We start from the raw sequence: 15465 nt of genomic DNA on the forward strand, positions 1-15465 counted from the left end.
GCCATGGCTCGATGGTATGGTATTCTGGGGTTTGTAGGGTTTTTTTTTTTTTTGAGATATTTAGCTTTCTCTGACAGAATGTTCTGGTGCCACAACAAACTACAAATTCCAGAATTCCACAGAATGGAGCCATGGCAGTTCAAGTGGTGTCAAACTGCATTATTTCTACATTGCAGATGCAGCCTGGATGACCCTTAGGATCCCATCCAGCTCCATTATTGTATGATTTAAGGAACAATCTTCCATGAATGAATCTAATCTTGAATGCTTTAAAAAACAACTCCCAAATACCAAACATTCTTTACTGTTAGTGAGAAATATCTTTGGAGGTCAATGAATTTATGCAACACAGTAGTGTAAGCCTTGCATTGACTAAAGTGTAACAACCTGGCTTTGAGCCAGAACTTCAGAGTGAGATGCCCAGTTGCTTTCAATACCTACTAGAATAGATAATTTTATATATATATGAGCTCTAGTTACAAGGTGGAAAAAATGCATGATCTGTGCAGCCATTGGAAGTTGTTTGTTTTTAAAAAAGCAATTGAAATAAAAGTCAAATTCAACAACCTTGAAGTTCAGACCTCCTGTATGTACCTGCTTCGTATGTAGTAGCATGAGCTGTCATACTCCATGTGCTTGACCTTCGACCTTTCGTGACCATGACCGAGAACTCATACATGGTATTGGGCTTAAGACCCGATACTGTATGACTCAAGGCTGTTGTGTCTGCTGACTATAAAAGGAGAAGGAATCAGGAAAGAACAGAGTAAGCATAAAAGAAATTCATGATATAAAACAACACATTTTGGGCTGGGGGGATTTTATTGGTGGTAATTATTTTTTTCTAGAATACTAGCATGGCATTGCTTTTCTCCCTTTTTTTCTTCAAAGCCCACCATTCCCCTAAAGCGTTTCATTTGTCCTCTTCATCTTTTCCTGCCCCCATCAAATCATTCTGCAAACTGTATTTACCGATTGACTGGTTTTATTTCATGTGTCTTAGAATCCACATTGCACTCAGTAAAGCAACTTGTGATAAAATGATTAAAAGAATAAAATACAACAATTCTCTCATCTCCAAAGAAAGTGATCAGATGCATACACTGCCATTTCTTTTTAAAAACTCCTGCCAAGCATTGGAAACCATGCAGAGCTTGCGTACGAAAAGGATGTAATGGGCATGCTATATAATAAAATTATAATACTAAAGACAATTAACTTGCATTGGATATCACCATACTTCCTCCCGCTCCCTTTCCTTCTCCTCTTCCCTGGGAATAGTTTTAGGCTTGTTTTGATAGTTTGACTCTTGAATTGATCACTCTCAATTGCTGGAATGTCTCACCTAAAAACTGGGTGGCAAACTTGGTTGGGCGGGGAGGGATTTCAGATTAGTCATTCAGCTTTTCTTCAACCAGCTGAAAATCATTGCATTGGGGTCTCAAAGTTAAGTCCTACGTCACATGCCCTTTAAGGGATAAACCACAGGTGGGGTCTATTCATTTGTTTTGCTTTGCATGACCTATTTTGACATTGTCTTAAAGCCTATTTGAGACCTATAAGATTCACTTTATGGAAGAAATACCTCAAAAAATAACTTTGAAAGACTCCAGATGAATTTGCTCATTCTTTCCCAACAAGAACATTTTGAGCTCTGTTCTTGCATATTTAATCAGGTGATCAAAAACACGTCTGCTACCCCTTGGGTAAATATGTACTTAGGTTCTTATATATTTATTTTTTTAAGAAGTTCTGAATTTAATATCTCATGTTTGCTTGTGCTTTGGCTTGGTCAAATGTCTGCTTTCACTTCACTCATTTTATGGAGGAAAAAGGTATTATTCATAGTGTTGACAGAAGTCAGTTAAGCACAGGTAAATAACAGGGTACTAATAGGCATATAGAAACTTGGGAAATGTTGTGTTTTGCCTCATCTGTGTTTTATTTAAGCCTGTATTAAGGAATCACTTTAGCATGGTAAGTTTTTATCTTAAAGCAGACTGCAAAAAAAAGGACAGCCAAAAGAAAACAGCAGTAGAGGATTGAAGCTATGTGATACTATCACTGTGTCAGAGGATTATAGAACTACTGTGAATATGTTTTGGAAAATATCCACATTTTCAAGGGGTCTTGGACATCTGCAATTCCACTTCAAAGCAGGAGATCATGGAGATAAAAACATTTATTATTGTTGTTGTTCTTTTTAAATTAAAAGGTTTTTAAAGGAAAAGTTTTTTTTTAAAAAAAGAGGGTGTGACAATGTTTTTACTGAACTTTTTCTAAACATCTTTCTCTTCTTTTAAAGTGTATTTTAAAGATTTCTTTTAATATTGTTTAATCAAACTAGTTTAATTCTATGGACTTTCTCACACAGGGAAAATTGGGGGGAAATCAGTGGTTTAAACAGCAATTATCCAGCACAAAACACGATATCACAATTAAGATTCTCACATACATTGCCATTAGATTGGCAATAAACAGACAATAAACAGCAACAAATCATTTTCAGGATTTCTCTGAAAATGATTAGTTGCTGTTTGTTGCCCATTTGTTGCCTGTTTATTACCTGTTTATTGCCTGTTTAATAGTGATGTCATGTGAAAATCTTAATTGCAATATTGCGTTCTGCTCTGGGTAACTGCTGTTTAAACCCCTAAATTTTGTCCATGTGATAAGGTCCTATGTAATGTTGACCTTTGTATGTTTTTAACAATTATACTTGTTTTAACTTGCAAGCCAGCTTGAGTTTCAATTTTGGAAAAAAAATTAGGGTATTAATAACAATAAAATGGTAATGATAATAACTGAATTTTAAAATTGTTTGTAACTCCTTTAAAAATATTGGCTTTTAAAACTGATTTTAAAAAAACTTTAATTTTTTTAATGAATATATATATATATATATTTGCCATGCACCTCTTTGGCTTGTACCACTTCGGGTTCAACCCCATGAGCTGAAAAGGGAGAAATAGAGACTTCCAACAGAAATAAAAAATACATTTTAAAAAATAATTGCACATTGGGTGGGTTAAGCCTGAAAAAGTCACACTATTTGTGGAACCTGCTGAGAAGACTGCTGATGTCTGGCAGGAGGGGATGGCAGTACTGTTGAGATGGAGAAAATGGAACTATGTCACAAATAGGGAACAGGCATACAGCCTGTTCAAAACAACATCAAGCTTTGGGCAGACATAAGAAGTGCACCACTTCCTTTTATGAAAGGCGTAGTTCATTGATCTGAACCACTTGCTTGTTTGATATTGCCTTCCTTGATACAAAGCATTAGCATTTCAAGGGCACCAAAGACACTTTGAGGATAACATCCTTTTGAGGTGAATGGGGGGTGACTGGCTCATTCATTCCCCAATGTTCTACAAACTGGGATTTGACAAGGTGAAGGCTGAATTATCAGATTATTCTCTTTGCTTGTTTTTCTGTCAGGCTGAGGGGCTGAATTTTTTTCTTAATAAACCACTTGTGTTAGAAACTCCACAAAGCCGACAGAGATGATCTCAAAGGTTGTGTAAATATCAGATGATCACATTGTTACTATGTACCAGGCCCTCTCCCCTTTGCTTTTTTCCTCTGATAGAAGCATAATCAAGCTATCCCTTTTTTGCCTAGTGAGGAGCTGCCTTTTAAAAAATGTTGGGAGCATGTATGCACACAGCTCACAACTCTGATTCTGCAGAAGTGCAAAATGAATGGACGCATAAGAATTCATGTGCATGGATGTACAGTGACACTGTGTCCCTGCACATCATCCCCTGTGACATGTTGTCCTTCCATGCTCACCTCTAGACTTGTATGAGTAAAAAAAAAAAATGGAGTTAGTTCCTATACCTTTAATGACTGTAGACAAGAAATTTCAGCAAATGTTGCTTGTTACCTGCTGAAATCCTGTCTTCTACACATAACCAGTGGCATCACTGAGGTTAGCGTCATCTGGTGTTGCTGGCTGGAAAAGGATGTAGAGGTGGCGTGGACTGCCCTGCCATCCCTCCCTCCTGCTGCCTTTCCAGCTTCTAAACGGGAGGCATCACTCCACCCAGCAGCAGCCTCTGATGGGAAGCATTGTGCTTCAGCTTCTGGAGGACCAGTTCATGGTTTGGCACCACTGCTTGCCCAGCACCTGCACCAAATTCTGAATGGAAGGCATCATACCCCCCAGCAACGGATTGATTTGGTTTTCTGTTTTCATGTTTTAGCCTTCATAAACTGCCAAAGGAGGGATCCTAAATTTCTTAGAGTTTAACAGTTGTAGCTCCATTGTAATAAATAAGTGGATTACTAGTAAATTTGCTAGCACTCCTTGAAGAGTGTGAAATATACCCAGATATGATAATATAAACTTTAGTTGTAATATACCCAAATGTGATAAGTATATGTATAGAGCAGCTTTTTCCATAATACATTTTATGCTCCTAAAGTAACTTAGTGGTTTTAAATTTGTAAAGGGTACTAAGAAAAAGAGTTTGATTGTGTATTCTTGCATGGCAGGGGATGGACCTGATGCCCTTTGAGGTCTCTTCCAATTCTATGATTCTATGAGCCTCTAGATGTTCAGTCTAGGTTTTGGTCTTGTTACTGGGCAAGCGAGAAAGGGAGACAATGCCCTTTATCATTCACCTATCAGCCATGCAAATTCTACCAGGTGTACCACCCCATCAGGTTTACACATACACACCAGGATGTCACTGGTTCAAACTGTGCCCCCACACATCCCTAGTGATGCCCCTGCATACAACCATTGAAGGTATAGGAACCACTTTCAGTTTTCACCCTAGCATCCCTAATTGGAACTGGAAGTATATGCTGCTGAATATACTCTACATATTAACTACCTCCAGATACATTTCAACATTAAATGTGGCTGTAGCCAATGTTGTCTTTCTACAAATGGGAGGAGTCCTTAGACTTAACTAAATTTACAACCATCAGAACTGAAAATATTTCTAGTGCTGTTGGGCTGGATTGTAAATTTATGGGACTGTGCAAAGCAAATGCGTGAGAGATGGTGTAAACACTTGTACAATGATTTTGCACAAATCCTTGTGCAATTAAAAAGCTATTGAATACTAGCAATAGCACTGGGCCATTCATTAAACAAATTGACCCAATTAGACACAGGCCCTTCCATATGCTGAAGGCTCACTGATCTAGCAGAGAATTCTACTAAGAAATATGGATGGGTTAAAAAAAGGTAACATCTGTCAATTCACCCTTCTCTTGACCAGCTTCCTGTCCAGTCTCTTATACTGGCCCTGAACAATTCATGGATGTGCAGAATGAAATAGAAAATAGTCCTGTTATGGACAAAGACTTTCATTTATTGAAAATCTTTTCTGCAAACAGAAGATGTTACAACTTGTAACATCTTGTATGTGTTGGTGCTTTAATTTAAAGGTCAAATTAATGCCACCTTTGCTTCAGAAGACAGTGCAGGACAGTTATTGCTATAGAAATGCATACAGAGCACAGAAAGGGGGAAAAACATTCAGCAGATAGTGTTCACACAGTAATGGCCCTTTATCAGACTAGGGGTGGAACAAGTACCCAAGTGCATCCCTGTTTTCATTTGTGTGGTGTTGAGTGGGACTGAATACCAGAGGTTGGGTCATAGATATATGCATTAAGATTTTTAGGTACAGGGAATTTAAATTTATCTGTATAGTTCACAGTTCATCAGGAACAAGACCTGCATAGAGTCATTTAATATTCTTCACTAATTTAATATTTGGTCCCATGTCATGCTACTGAAATATTAACCACAGCAATCAACATTTTGATGGACTGAGCATGGTGCCAGGCATCCTGACAGTCAAACCTGGCTTGAGGATGGCCTCCATAGGGTACATTATTTTCAGATGTTGTTAATTAAAAACAGTTTTTTCCCCCTGTGGTTTCTGCCAGCTATGAAATATCATATCCTGCCAGTCTAGAAGGGTAATTTGCTTGAATATTCTGGCTATTCTACAAATAATCTGGAAGCTGACATTTGGATGCTGTTGTCTTTTAGATGTAAGGTTTTCAGTCTATTTTTTATGTTGCTTTGAACAGACATTTTCCTCTGACCCTCACTGAGAATATTTCAGTTTGAATGGCAGTATATAATACCACTCATTTGTACTTTTCTAGAAATCAAAAAACAGCCAGGAAGCAAGCCAGTCCTAATACCTGGCTTCAGAAGAGAGGGAATACTGCTGGAAATGCACAGGTTGTGTCACTCCCCCCCCCCCCCCCCCCACTTATTCATCTTCAACCCCACTTCTAGGCAAGTATATGTGTCAAATGTCTGATCCTGTTTCAATATTTTCAATTTTTAAAATATATTTTTCTATCTTGAGCAGTCATTCAGTGCCCAATGGTTTTCCATCCACTTCCTCCAAGGGCTTGATTACATGGAGAAGTTGCCCACAATTTCCCTGGGCTCACTGGGGCCTGTTTACACGATGGCCAAAACCCAAATCAGGTGTGGATTGTCTTTGTGACTCCTGCACCAGATTCAGTGCTTCCTTCCCCTTACCTGCATTTGTCGTGGGTTTTCATCTCTCTTCTCAGAGACAATGGAAGCTGCCTTCACTGGCAGTCGCTGTGAGCAGCCCAGCACCACTACTGTGGGTGTGAGTCAATTTTAAGCCAGACCAGGGTGCCCAGCATTGATAGCAGGCTGGTCAACTTATTCTGATCAGAGAAGTGGCACTGTGGTTAAAATGAGTACTGTATGGATAAGACTTCCATTGTTTGCTGTGAGAGCCAAAAACCCACAGGAAAAGAGACCACGTAAGGGGCAAAGATAGGGAGAGTTAGGGGCCAGACTACTCTTGAGGTAGACCCAAGTATTCTAGCCAGTGAAGACCCACCCCAAGTCTTCCAGTATTTGTTGAGTCTTATGATCTTCAGGGGAAGACTATCTTTTCATCCTACCACCTTCAGATGCTCATCTGATGGGAACATGGGAGACTGCTTCTATACTATGGAAACCTTTGTCAAAGGAGGCTAAGTTCATTCCCTCTCTGTTCTCTTTTCACCACCAAGCAAAGCCTTTCTTATTTACACAGGACAAAACATTCTAACTGTATGGGATAGAAGAATGTACAATAAGTGCACTGTTTCATTAGTAAGTGATTTTTTTTTAAAAAAACTATGTTTTGAAATGCTTAAAATTAATTTTTTAAAAATGATGCTTTAAATGGATTGTGCAATTCTTTTTTTAAAAAAACCTTTGCACCCAACATTGTTTTAGCTCTTTTGTTTTAACTTCTGTTGTAAGTTGAGTGTCCTTTACTGGGAGAAAAGTGGGGAAAAAGTCAAATAAATGAATGAGTGTTACAGCAAGTATAGCTTCCTAGGCAATAAATAGGCAACTTTGTCTCTCCAGATGTTGAACTGCAACTCCTCTGAGCCCCAACCAGTATAGTCAGTGGTGAGGAATGCTGGGAATTACAGGCCTGAACTCTCTCTAGAAGCAAAGATGACTAAACTGAAGTTGTATTTTGGCCATATCATGAGAAGAAAGAACTCAATTCACTAGAAAAGAAAATAATGCTGGGTAAAGATGGGTGCAATAGGAAAAGAGGAAGATTCACAGCCATGAATCTGCGAGAGCTGAGGAGGGCAGTTGACTTGGAAGTCTCTGATTCACAGGGTAACAATGGGTTGAAATCAACTTAACTAAAGTTAACAAAAACAAAAAATGCAACATCTGGCAGGCCACATCTACCCATCTGGATCCTACACCAATCATTTTACAGTATGAAGTTCCAGTTCTTCTCAGATTGTGAGATTCTTGCCCATAACAGGGACATGGAACAGAGGACATATTTAAAGAACTCACCTTGTATTTTGCACTTGTCGAATAGCTGGTTCTCCATCGGACGGTGTAAAATCGAACCTCAGTTGTCTTTTGATTCTTGGGGACAGAGTTGTCTGCCCAGCTGACCCTCACAGCATCATGGGTTAACGCCACAGCCTGGACACCTACTGGTGGGAGCATGGGGGTGGAGATATCTGGGACTGAGGTAGGGAAATCATCAAGCAAAGGATAAAAATCAACTTCTAATGGGTCAATGGGATCTGGATCACAAAAGCCACCAAAAAATGAGCATACCACAAAATTAAAATCAAAACAAACAAATGCATACTCAAATAAAGAAACAAAACAGCCGCCAGTGAGTTACACGTCACAATGGGTTAAATGTATGGCAGTAAGGATGATGGGAGAAGAATATGAGAAGAACAAAAGAAAAGAACCATTAATTGAAAAATATATGAGTACAGTTGTCACATTCCTGTGTTCCAGTCTAACCAGCATTGAGCACAAGTTGAAATGCATCCCAAATATACCATTTCACTTGCTTTTCTCCCAGTGAAGATACAATGCTTGTCCACCCCCAAAATGATTTACATTTCTTTACAATAAAACCCATGAATGATACATTGTTTTCAAAATGCTTACACTGTACAAACATTGTCCTGAAAACGTAGTTCTGTAAGGATGAAAATACCCCAGTATGTGTGTGGGAGCTAAAAGCATGTGTGTAGCCTGTTACAGACTGCCAAAATAAAGCTGCTTCTGGTCTCTTTGGAAGTATGCTGTTTAAATGATGCATGCATCCTAAGAATCCAGAAGCTGCACCAAAGCTGCACTCCAGTGCTTAGGAATGGAGTGTGGCTTTGGCACAACCTCCGGACTCTTAGGACCCATGCATCATTTAAATAGCATACCTCCAAAGAGACCCAAAGCAGCTTTACTTTGGCAGTCTGTAACAGGCCTATGTGTCTCTTTTAAAGGCCCAGCATTTAGCACTAAAGTGACCACACACTTTTCTTTGCTCTTCTTTTTCTGTGTACTGAAAAGGGTCTCTTTCTATGGCCACTTTCAGTACTCTCTGAATACCTTTGCATTGTTCTCAGCTAATTTTTCTCTGTGTTGATTTCCCTTTTGTCCTCAGTGTCATTTGTCCTCAGTATCATTTAATTCAATGTGGCAATTCAAATGGTGGTGTCTACAACATTTTAACTGCATCTGAAGAAGTAGTATTACAAATACCTATAAACTGAATGATATGGCTTGACACTGCAAGTCATTGTTACTAAACACTATTAAATCCAGTGGATTGTGAGGACAAAGAAAAAAGCATCATAGGAAAATAGTGAAATGGTGCTGAGAAAAATGTTTTCAATATGGGGAGAGGAGGGGAGGAAATTAGTATCAAAACAGTACAATGTTCAAAAAAGGAAGAAGAAAAAGTGAGTTAGCCTTGAAAATGCTTGGTCAAGTTGGTGTTTTGTTGTCATTTGTTTGCCTCTATTGAACATGGAAATTAGAGATACTGACATCAGACAGTATACGATGCAGCTTTAACTTGGATGAAGGCCCATTTTTGTTGATTTGGAAGGTGTTGACAATGTTGGTGTGTCCCTTCAAGTAGTTTCCAATTTATGGAGATGCCAAAGTGACCTATAATGAAGTTTTCATGGCAAGAAATATTTAATAAAATAATAATAATAATAAAATTTTTATTTATATCCCGCCCTTCCTATGATCAGGGCGGCTTACATCAAGTTAAAAACAACAATCCACATAATACAAAAAAATTAAAATACAAAACATCAAACTATTCAATAAAATAACAGACGGAAAAAAAGCCCCATAGCCCAACCTCTTGGCCACGGAAGAGGAGGGAGGCCCACAGGATTTTTATTCGGGGAATGCCTGTTGAAACAGGGAGGTTTTCAAGTCCTTCCTGAATTGGGCCAGGGTGGTGGACGAGCGGAGCTCAATGGGCAGCGTGTTCCAAAGGGCTGGGGCAGCTGTGGAGAATGTCCTCCATGTGGTGGAGGCTAACCTAGCCCCAGGCACCTTCAGTAATTGCTGCCCAGACGTTCTGAGGGTGCGAGGCGGAATGTACGGGGAGAGGCGGTCCTTTAGGTATCCTGGGCCCAAGCCATTTAGGGCTTTATAGGTAATCACCAACACCTTATATTGAGCTCGGAAGCGGATGGGCAACCAATGGAGGTCTTTCAGCACCGGTGTTATATGGCTGGTCCTGGGAGCACCAGTGACCAGCCGGGCTGCCATATTCTGCACCATTTGCAGCTTCCGAGTTTGGTATAAGGGTTGCCCCATGTAGAGTACATTGCAGAAATCCAGTCTCGAAGTTACCAGAGCATGTACAACAGTTTCTAGGTCCCTCTGGGCCAGGTATGGGCGCAGCTGGCGAATCAGCCGAAGCTGATAATAGGTGCTCTTGACCGTCGCATTCACCTGAGCAGTCAGGTGGAGCGACGAGTCAAGAAGCACTCCCAAGCTGCGCACGGAGTCCTTCACAGGGAGCGTGACCCCGTTCAGGACAGGTGGAACCACCGCCATTCCTGGACCAGGAGAACCTATCACCAGTACCTCCGTTTTCTCTGGATTCAACTTGAGTCGGTTTTCCCTCATCCAGCCCATTACTGACTCTAGACAGGCCACGAGAGGAGAGACGCCATCCCCAGTCACTGCATCAGTCGGAGACATAGAGAAAATGATTTGGGTGTCATCAGCGTACTGATAACCCCATGCCATGTCTCCGGATGATCTCTCCCAGCGGTTTCATGTAAATGTTAAATAGCATGGGAGTCAGAATGGCTCCTTGAGGGACCCCGGTTTTAAGGGGCCTCTCGTCAGAGCACACGTCTCCCAGCTGCACCATCTGGGACCTCCCGGAGAGGTAGGAGCGGAACCACTGGAGCGCAGTGCCCCCGATCCCCACCTCTGCCAGGCGCCCCAGAAGGATACCATGGTCTATGGTATCGAAAGCCGCTGAGATGTCCAAGAGCACCAACAGGGACACGCTTCCCCCGTCAATGCTCAGACGGAGATCGTCGACCAGGGCGACCATGGCCGTCTCAACCCCGTAACCTGCCCGGAAGCCAGTTTGAAATGGGTCCAGATAATCCGTTTCATCCAAGACGGCCTGAAGATGGATCGAAACCGCTCTCTCGATCACCTTTCCCAAAAATGGTAGCAGCGAAACAGGCCGATAATTATTATGTACCAGGGGGTCGAGGGAGGGCTTTTTTAAAATAGGTTTTACAATGGCCAATTTAAGTTGTGATGGAAATAGCCCATCCATCAGAGATGTGTTAATTATCCGGCGTAACAATGACGTTACCGCCGGTCCCCCCTGGGCCGCTAACCACGAGGGACAGGGATCAAGAGAGCAGATTGTTTTCCGAACACTTCCGAGGATCTTGTCCACATCCTCGGTACTCACCAACTCAAACTGATCCAGTTTAACATAGTCCACGGAGGCTCTGGACACTTTTACCCTAGGTTCTGCTATAATGTCGGCGTTCAGACCTTCGCTTATACGAGAGGTTTTATCCGCGAAAAAGTCGTTAAACAGGTCACAGCAGGCCTTAGAAGGTTCAAGGATCTGGTTCAGGGCGGGAGGGAGCTGAGTTAGCTCCCTGACCACCCTGAACAACTCTGCCGGACGCAACTCAGCGGACGCAATACGAGCACCATAGAACGAGTTCTTTGTTGCTCGTATTGCCTCTCTGTAGTCCTTTAACAGTTGGTCTAGGAGAGTCTTGTCGTCTAAGCGAATGTGTTTCCGCCAACGGTACTCTAGCCGTCGCAGAGCCCGCTTCCTTGTCCGGAGATCTTCCGTATACCAGGGCTTACGTTTGGAAGCAGGCCTGAGAGGGCGCTTGGGAGCGATCCTGTGTATAGCCCTTGAAAGACCGGTATTCCAGATACCGGTGAGGGCATCAACAGAGTCGCCGTCATTTCCAACCGTGACCCCCTCTAAGGCTTCTTGGAACCTCTCAGGTTCCATCAGCCTTCGAGGGTGGACCATTCTAACAGGTCCACCACCCCCGGGGGGGATCTGGGTAGAGGCCTTGATTTTCACCTCTACCAGGAAATGATCCATCCATGACAGGGGGGAAACATTAGCTATTTCCACCCACGGATTTTCCGTCTCCGAACAGAAGACCAAATCGAGAGTATTACCCGCACAGTGCGTAGGACCCTGTATCAGCTGGGACAGGCCCTCTTTAGAGAGGGTTTGCCTTGGCCTTCCTCTGAGGCTGAGAGAATTGCCCAAGGTTACCTAGTGGGTTTCCATGGCTGAGCAGGCATTCAAACCCTGGTCTCTCAGTTAACACTGAAACCACTACACCATGCAGATGTCACTGAAACATTTGATTTGTTCTAATCTTGTGTGTCTACCATTTGAGATACAGTGGTAACTTGTTATCCACTGAGGTTCGGTTCCAGGACCCCCTGTGAATAACAAAATCCGTGGATGCTCAAGTTCCATTAAATACAATGATATAGCAAAATCGCACCCCTTATATAAAATGGCAAATCACGGTTTGATACTTAGAATTTATACTTTTTTAAAAAAATATTTTCAAGCCGTGGATGCTTGAACCAATGGATAAAAAAATCCATGAATAAGAAGGGCCAATTGTATAAACAACCTTTTCTATATATAAATTGGGCCTGTTTCTCTGTGTATAAATTCTTCTATGTATATGTTGGGCCTTGTATGTGTGTAAATTTGGTGGGCAAAATGTATTCATCTAAATTTGGGATGAAACTAATAGCCAGTATTATTTATTTATTTATTTTCATTTGTATGCCACCTTTTTCCTAGAGGTGGCTCACAGATAAAAACTTTTTTAAAAATTACAATACAATTTAAAAAAATTTAAATAATCTAAATATAATCTAAGTACAGCATAAAATCACATTCTATGCCTTAAAAACCACCCTGAAATGATCACCCTGATGCACAGTAGTCAAATGCCGGTACTGCAGCCACCACGTTGAGTGTTCAATCCTAGAGTTGACTTCCATCCTATCATAGGTTGGTAAAATGAATACCCAGCTTGTTGGGGGCAATTGGCTTACAGATTGCAAACCACACGGAAAGTGCTTTAGTTCATTAAGGAGTGGTATAGTGTAAATGTTATTGCTATATATCAAACACCTGCTCAAACAAGAACATCTTAACTTGCCGACAAAAAGCATGTAGGGAGGTGGCCAGGCTAGCCTCTTATGGAAAGGCATTCCAGAGGGTGAGAGCAACCACCAAGAAGGCTTTCTCTCATGTCCTCACCAAGCAAGTCAGCAATAGTGGTAGGACCAAGAGTGAAGATCTTAGTGTTCTGGCATATTCATATGGGGAGATACTGTTCTTCAAATAATTGGGACGTAAGCCATATAGGTCTTAATATGTCATGACCAGCACTTTGAATTGTGGCCAGAAATGTACCAGTAGCCAGTGGAGCTGTTTCAACAAGGGAGAGTTATATGCTCCTTATAGCTGCTGCATTCTGTTACAGTATTCTGTATCAGCTGATTGGTTAGACATACTTAATTAATTAAAAACTCCTGGCCTACTCTCCTCCCAAACCTTCCTCCATAGTTGGCAGAATGGATCTCCTTTTCCCATACACCTATGTTCAGTAAAGTAGGTTGGGAAAGTGGCATTTCTAGGGTTGATGTCACATCGTATGGTCAGTCATGGTGGGGGATGGGACTTATGGGGCAGGACTTCCAGTGTCGGATGTTTGGTGCATGCAGGAATGCACGTGCAGAATGTGCTTCCAGGGAGAGCCGTGCACCCCTGAGAAGGGCCAGGGAAGAGCCACCAAGAGCCAGGGAAGGCAGGAAATTCCCCATGTGCCCCCGGGAAGGGCTGGGGAGGAGCCTCAGGGATCCAGGAAGGGCCAGGGACTGACTGAGTGTCACCCCCCCCTTCTGGGTGTCATCAAGTGTGGTTGGCACCCCCTGTACCCTCGTAGTGATGCTACTGTTGCTGACAATAGTCTCAAAATCATTACTAAGTAGTGATTATGTGTACAGAATAGTTACCTAGATTTACTCAGCCATAATTGTTCTGTATTCATGATTTCCTATTCACAATACTTAACTATCGTATTCATTACATAAGGTGTTGGTCATTACCTATAAAGCCCTTCATGGCTTGGGTCCAGCTTACCTGAGGGAACCCCTCCTCCCATACAATCCTTCCCGCATTCTCAGGTCCTCTGGGAAGAATCTCTTGCAATCTAAGAAAACCAGACTGGTAACAACTTCCCAGAGGACGTTTTCTGTTGCCGCTCCAAAAATCTGGAATAGCCTGCCGGAGGAGATCTGCCTTATAACATCTTTGGAGGCCTTTAAGAAGGCAATAAAAACGGATCTCTTCTGGCAGGCATTCCCAAATTGACCTCCTCAGAACTTTCACTCTCCAGTTGGGAATTGTCGTTTTTAATGATATTTTAAGGTGGGAGGGAGATAGGGAATTGGATTTTATATATTTTGCTATGTTTTTACTTGTGGTTTGTTGTGTTTTATTTTTATTGTTCTTATGTTTGTTGTTACCTGCCTCGATCCAATACAGGGAGAGGCGGGATACAAATAAATATTATTATTATTAAATATTATTATGATACTTAACTAAGCAGTTGATACAGAACACTGGCCAATATTTGCAAGTATTTGTTCTCTAGCTGATTTTTTTTTTCCAATTAGAATAATAGGCTAGGGAAGAAATTTTGTGTAATTCCCTCCTGGTATTCAACATCCTGTATTGTGGAGTGCTGTGCAAAAATAAAATAAAAATAAAATAAAATAAATATTTTATTTTAATTTAAAATCCTGTTTTCTGTGCAGCAATGCATTCCTCAGATAATGTGCTGAGTTTTCTACTTGCAAACTTTTTTTTTCTATTTGAAAACAAGGGGTTTTTTGGTATGAAAAAAAACCTCACATGTTTTTCTCAGTGAAGTAGTTCCCATGCAAGATTTCAGGATGTCTCAATATGAATGCAGTGAAGGAATATTTTTCTTCTGCAGCAGAAGGAAAACTACTTTACTTATTCACCCTCCCATATAAGGATGAAATAGTTGAGTACTGATATCCCTACTCTAGCTGTTGTTGGAGTGCAACTCCTAACTGCTTAACCAAAATAGCCGATGGAGAGGAGTGAAGAGTGTTAATGTTCAACATCTGGATGACCATAATTCACCCACCCATTCTTTGGTCTCTATCATGTGGCAAGGTAGCCCATGGTACCAGGCATCATAAGGCCCTGATTTAGCATATTTCACCTTTATACGGAGTATAATATGGAGGAAGAAGTGCTTTGAGTCCAAATCTGAAACTTCAGAAGGCTTTTATTAGGAGGTTTTTTTTTGTTTTTTGTTTTTACATTAGGGAACAAAGCCTGCTTGTGGACATGGAGTTCCAGACCATCCTCCCTTCTGGAGCCATGACAAAACCCTCCCCCCCTTCCCCCTCTGCCTGTTCTCCAACACCAAAAACAAAACCCCACCCACAAAAACCCAACACCACACACAAAACCGGGGATGAAAGAAGCTGCACCATGCTTTTGCGCCCTGTTGCCGCAGCGCCAGCCACGAGAGGCTTTTTTTACACGACATAAACTGGAAGTTGAG

The 15465-nt window shown here is 41.4% G+C and overlaps 1 protein-coding gene across 1 annotated transcript in view; it reads right to left on the reverse strand.

The window, feature by feature from the left end:
- Positions 1-15465, reverse strand: part of DCC (DCC netrin 1 receptor) — a 401229-nt gene that overhangs the window by 151217 nt on the left and 234547 nt on the right. The window contains exons 11-12 of the mRNA XM_042447857.1: positions 7838-8076; positions 595-733 (exon numbers count right to left, since the gene is read on the reverse strand). Of these exons, the coding sequence (XP_042303791.1) occupies positions 595-733; positions 7838-8076 (378 nt within the window). The remainder of the gene's footprint in view (positions 1-594; positions 734-7837; positions 8077-15465) is intronic.

The sequence above is a fragment of the Sceloporus undulatus genome, chromosome 2 (assembly GCF_019175285.1).
Source record: "Sceloporus undulatus isolate JIND9_A2432 ecotype Alabama chromosome 2, SceUnd_v1.1, whole genome shotgun sequence".
NCBI lineage: Eukaryota > Metazoa > Chordata > Lepidosauria > Squamata > Phrynosomatidae > Sceloporus > Sceloporus undulatus.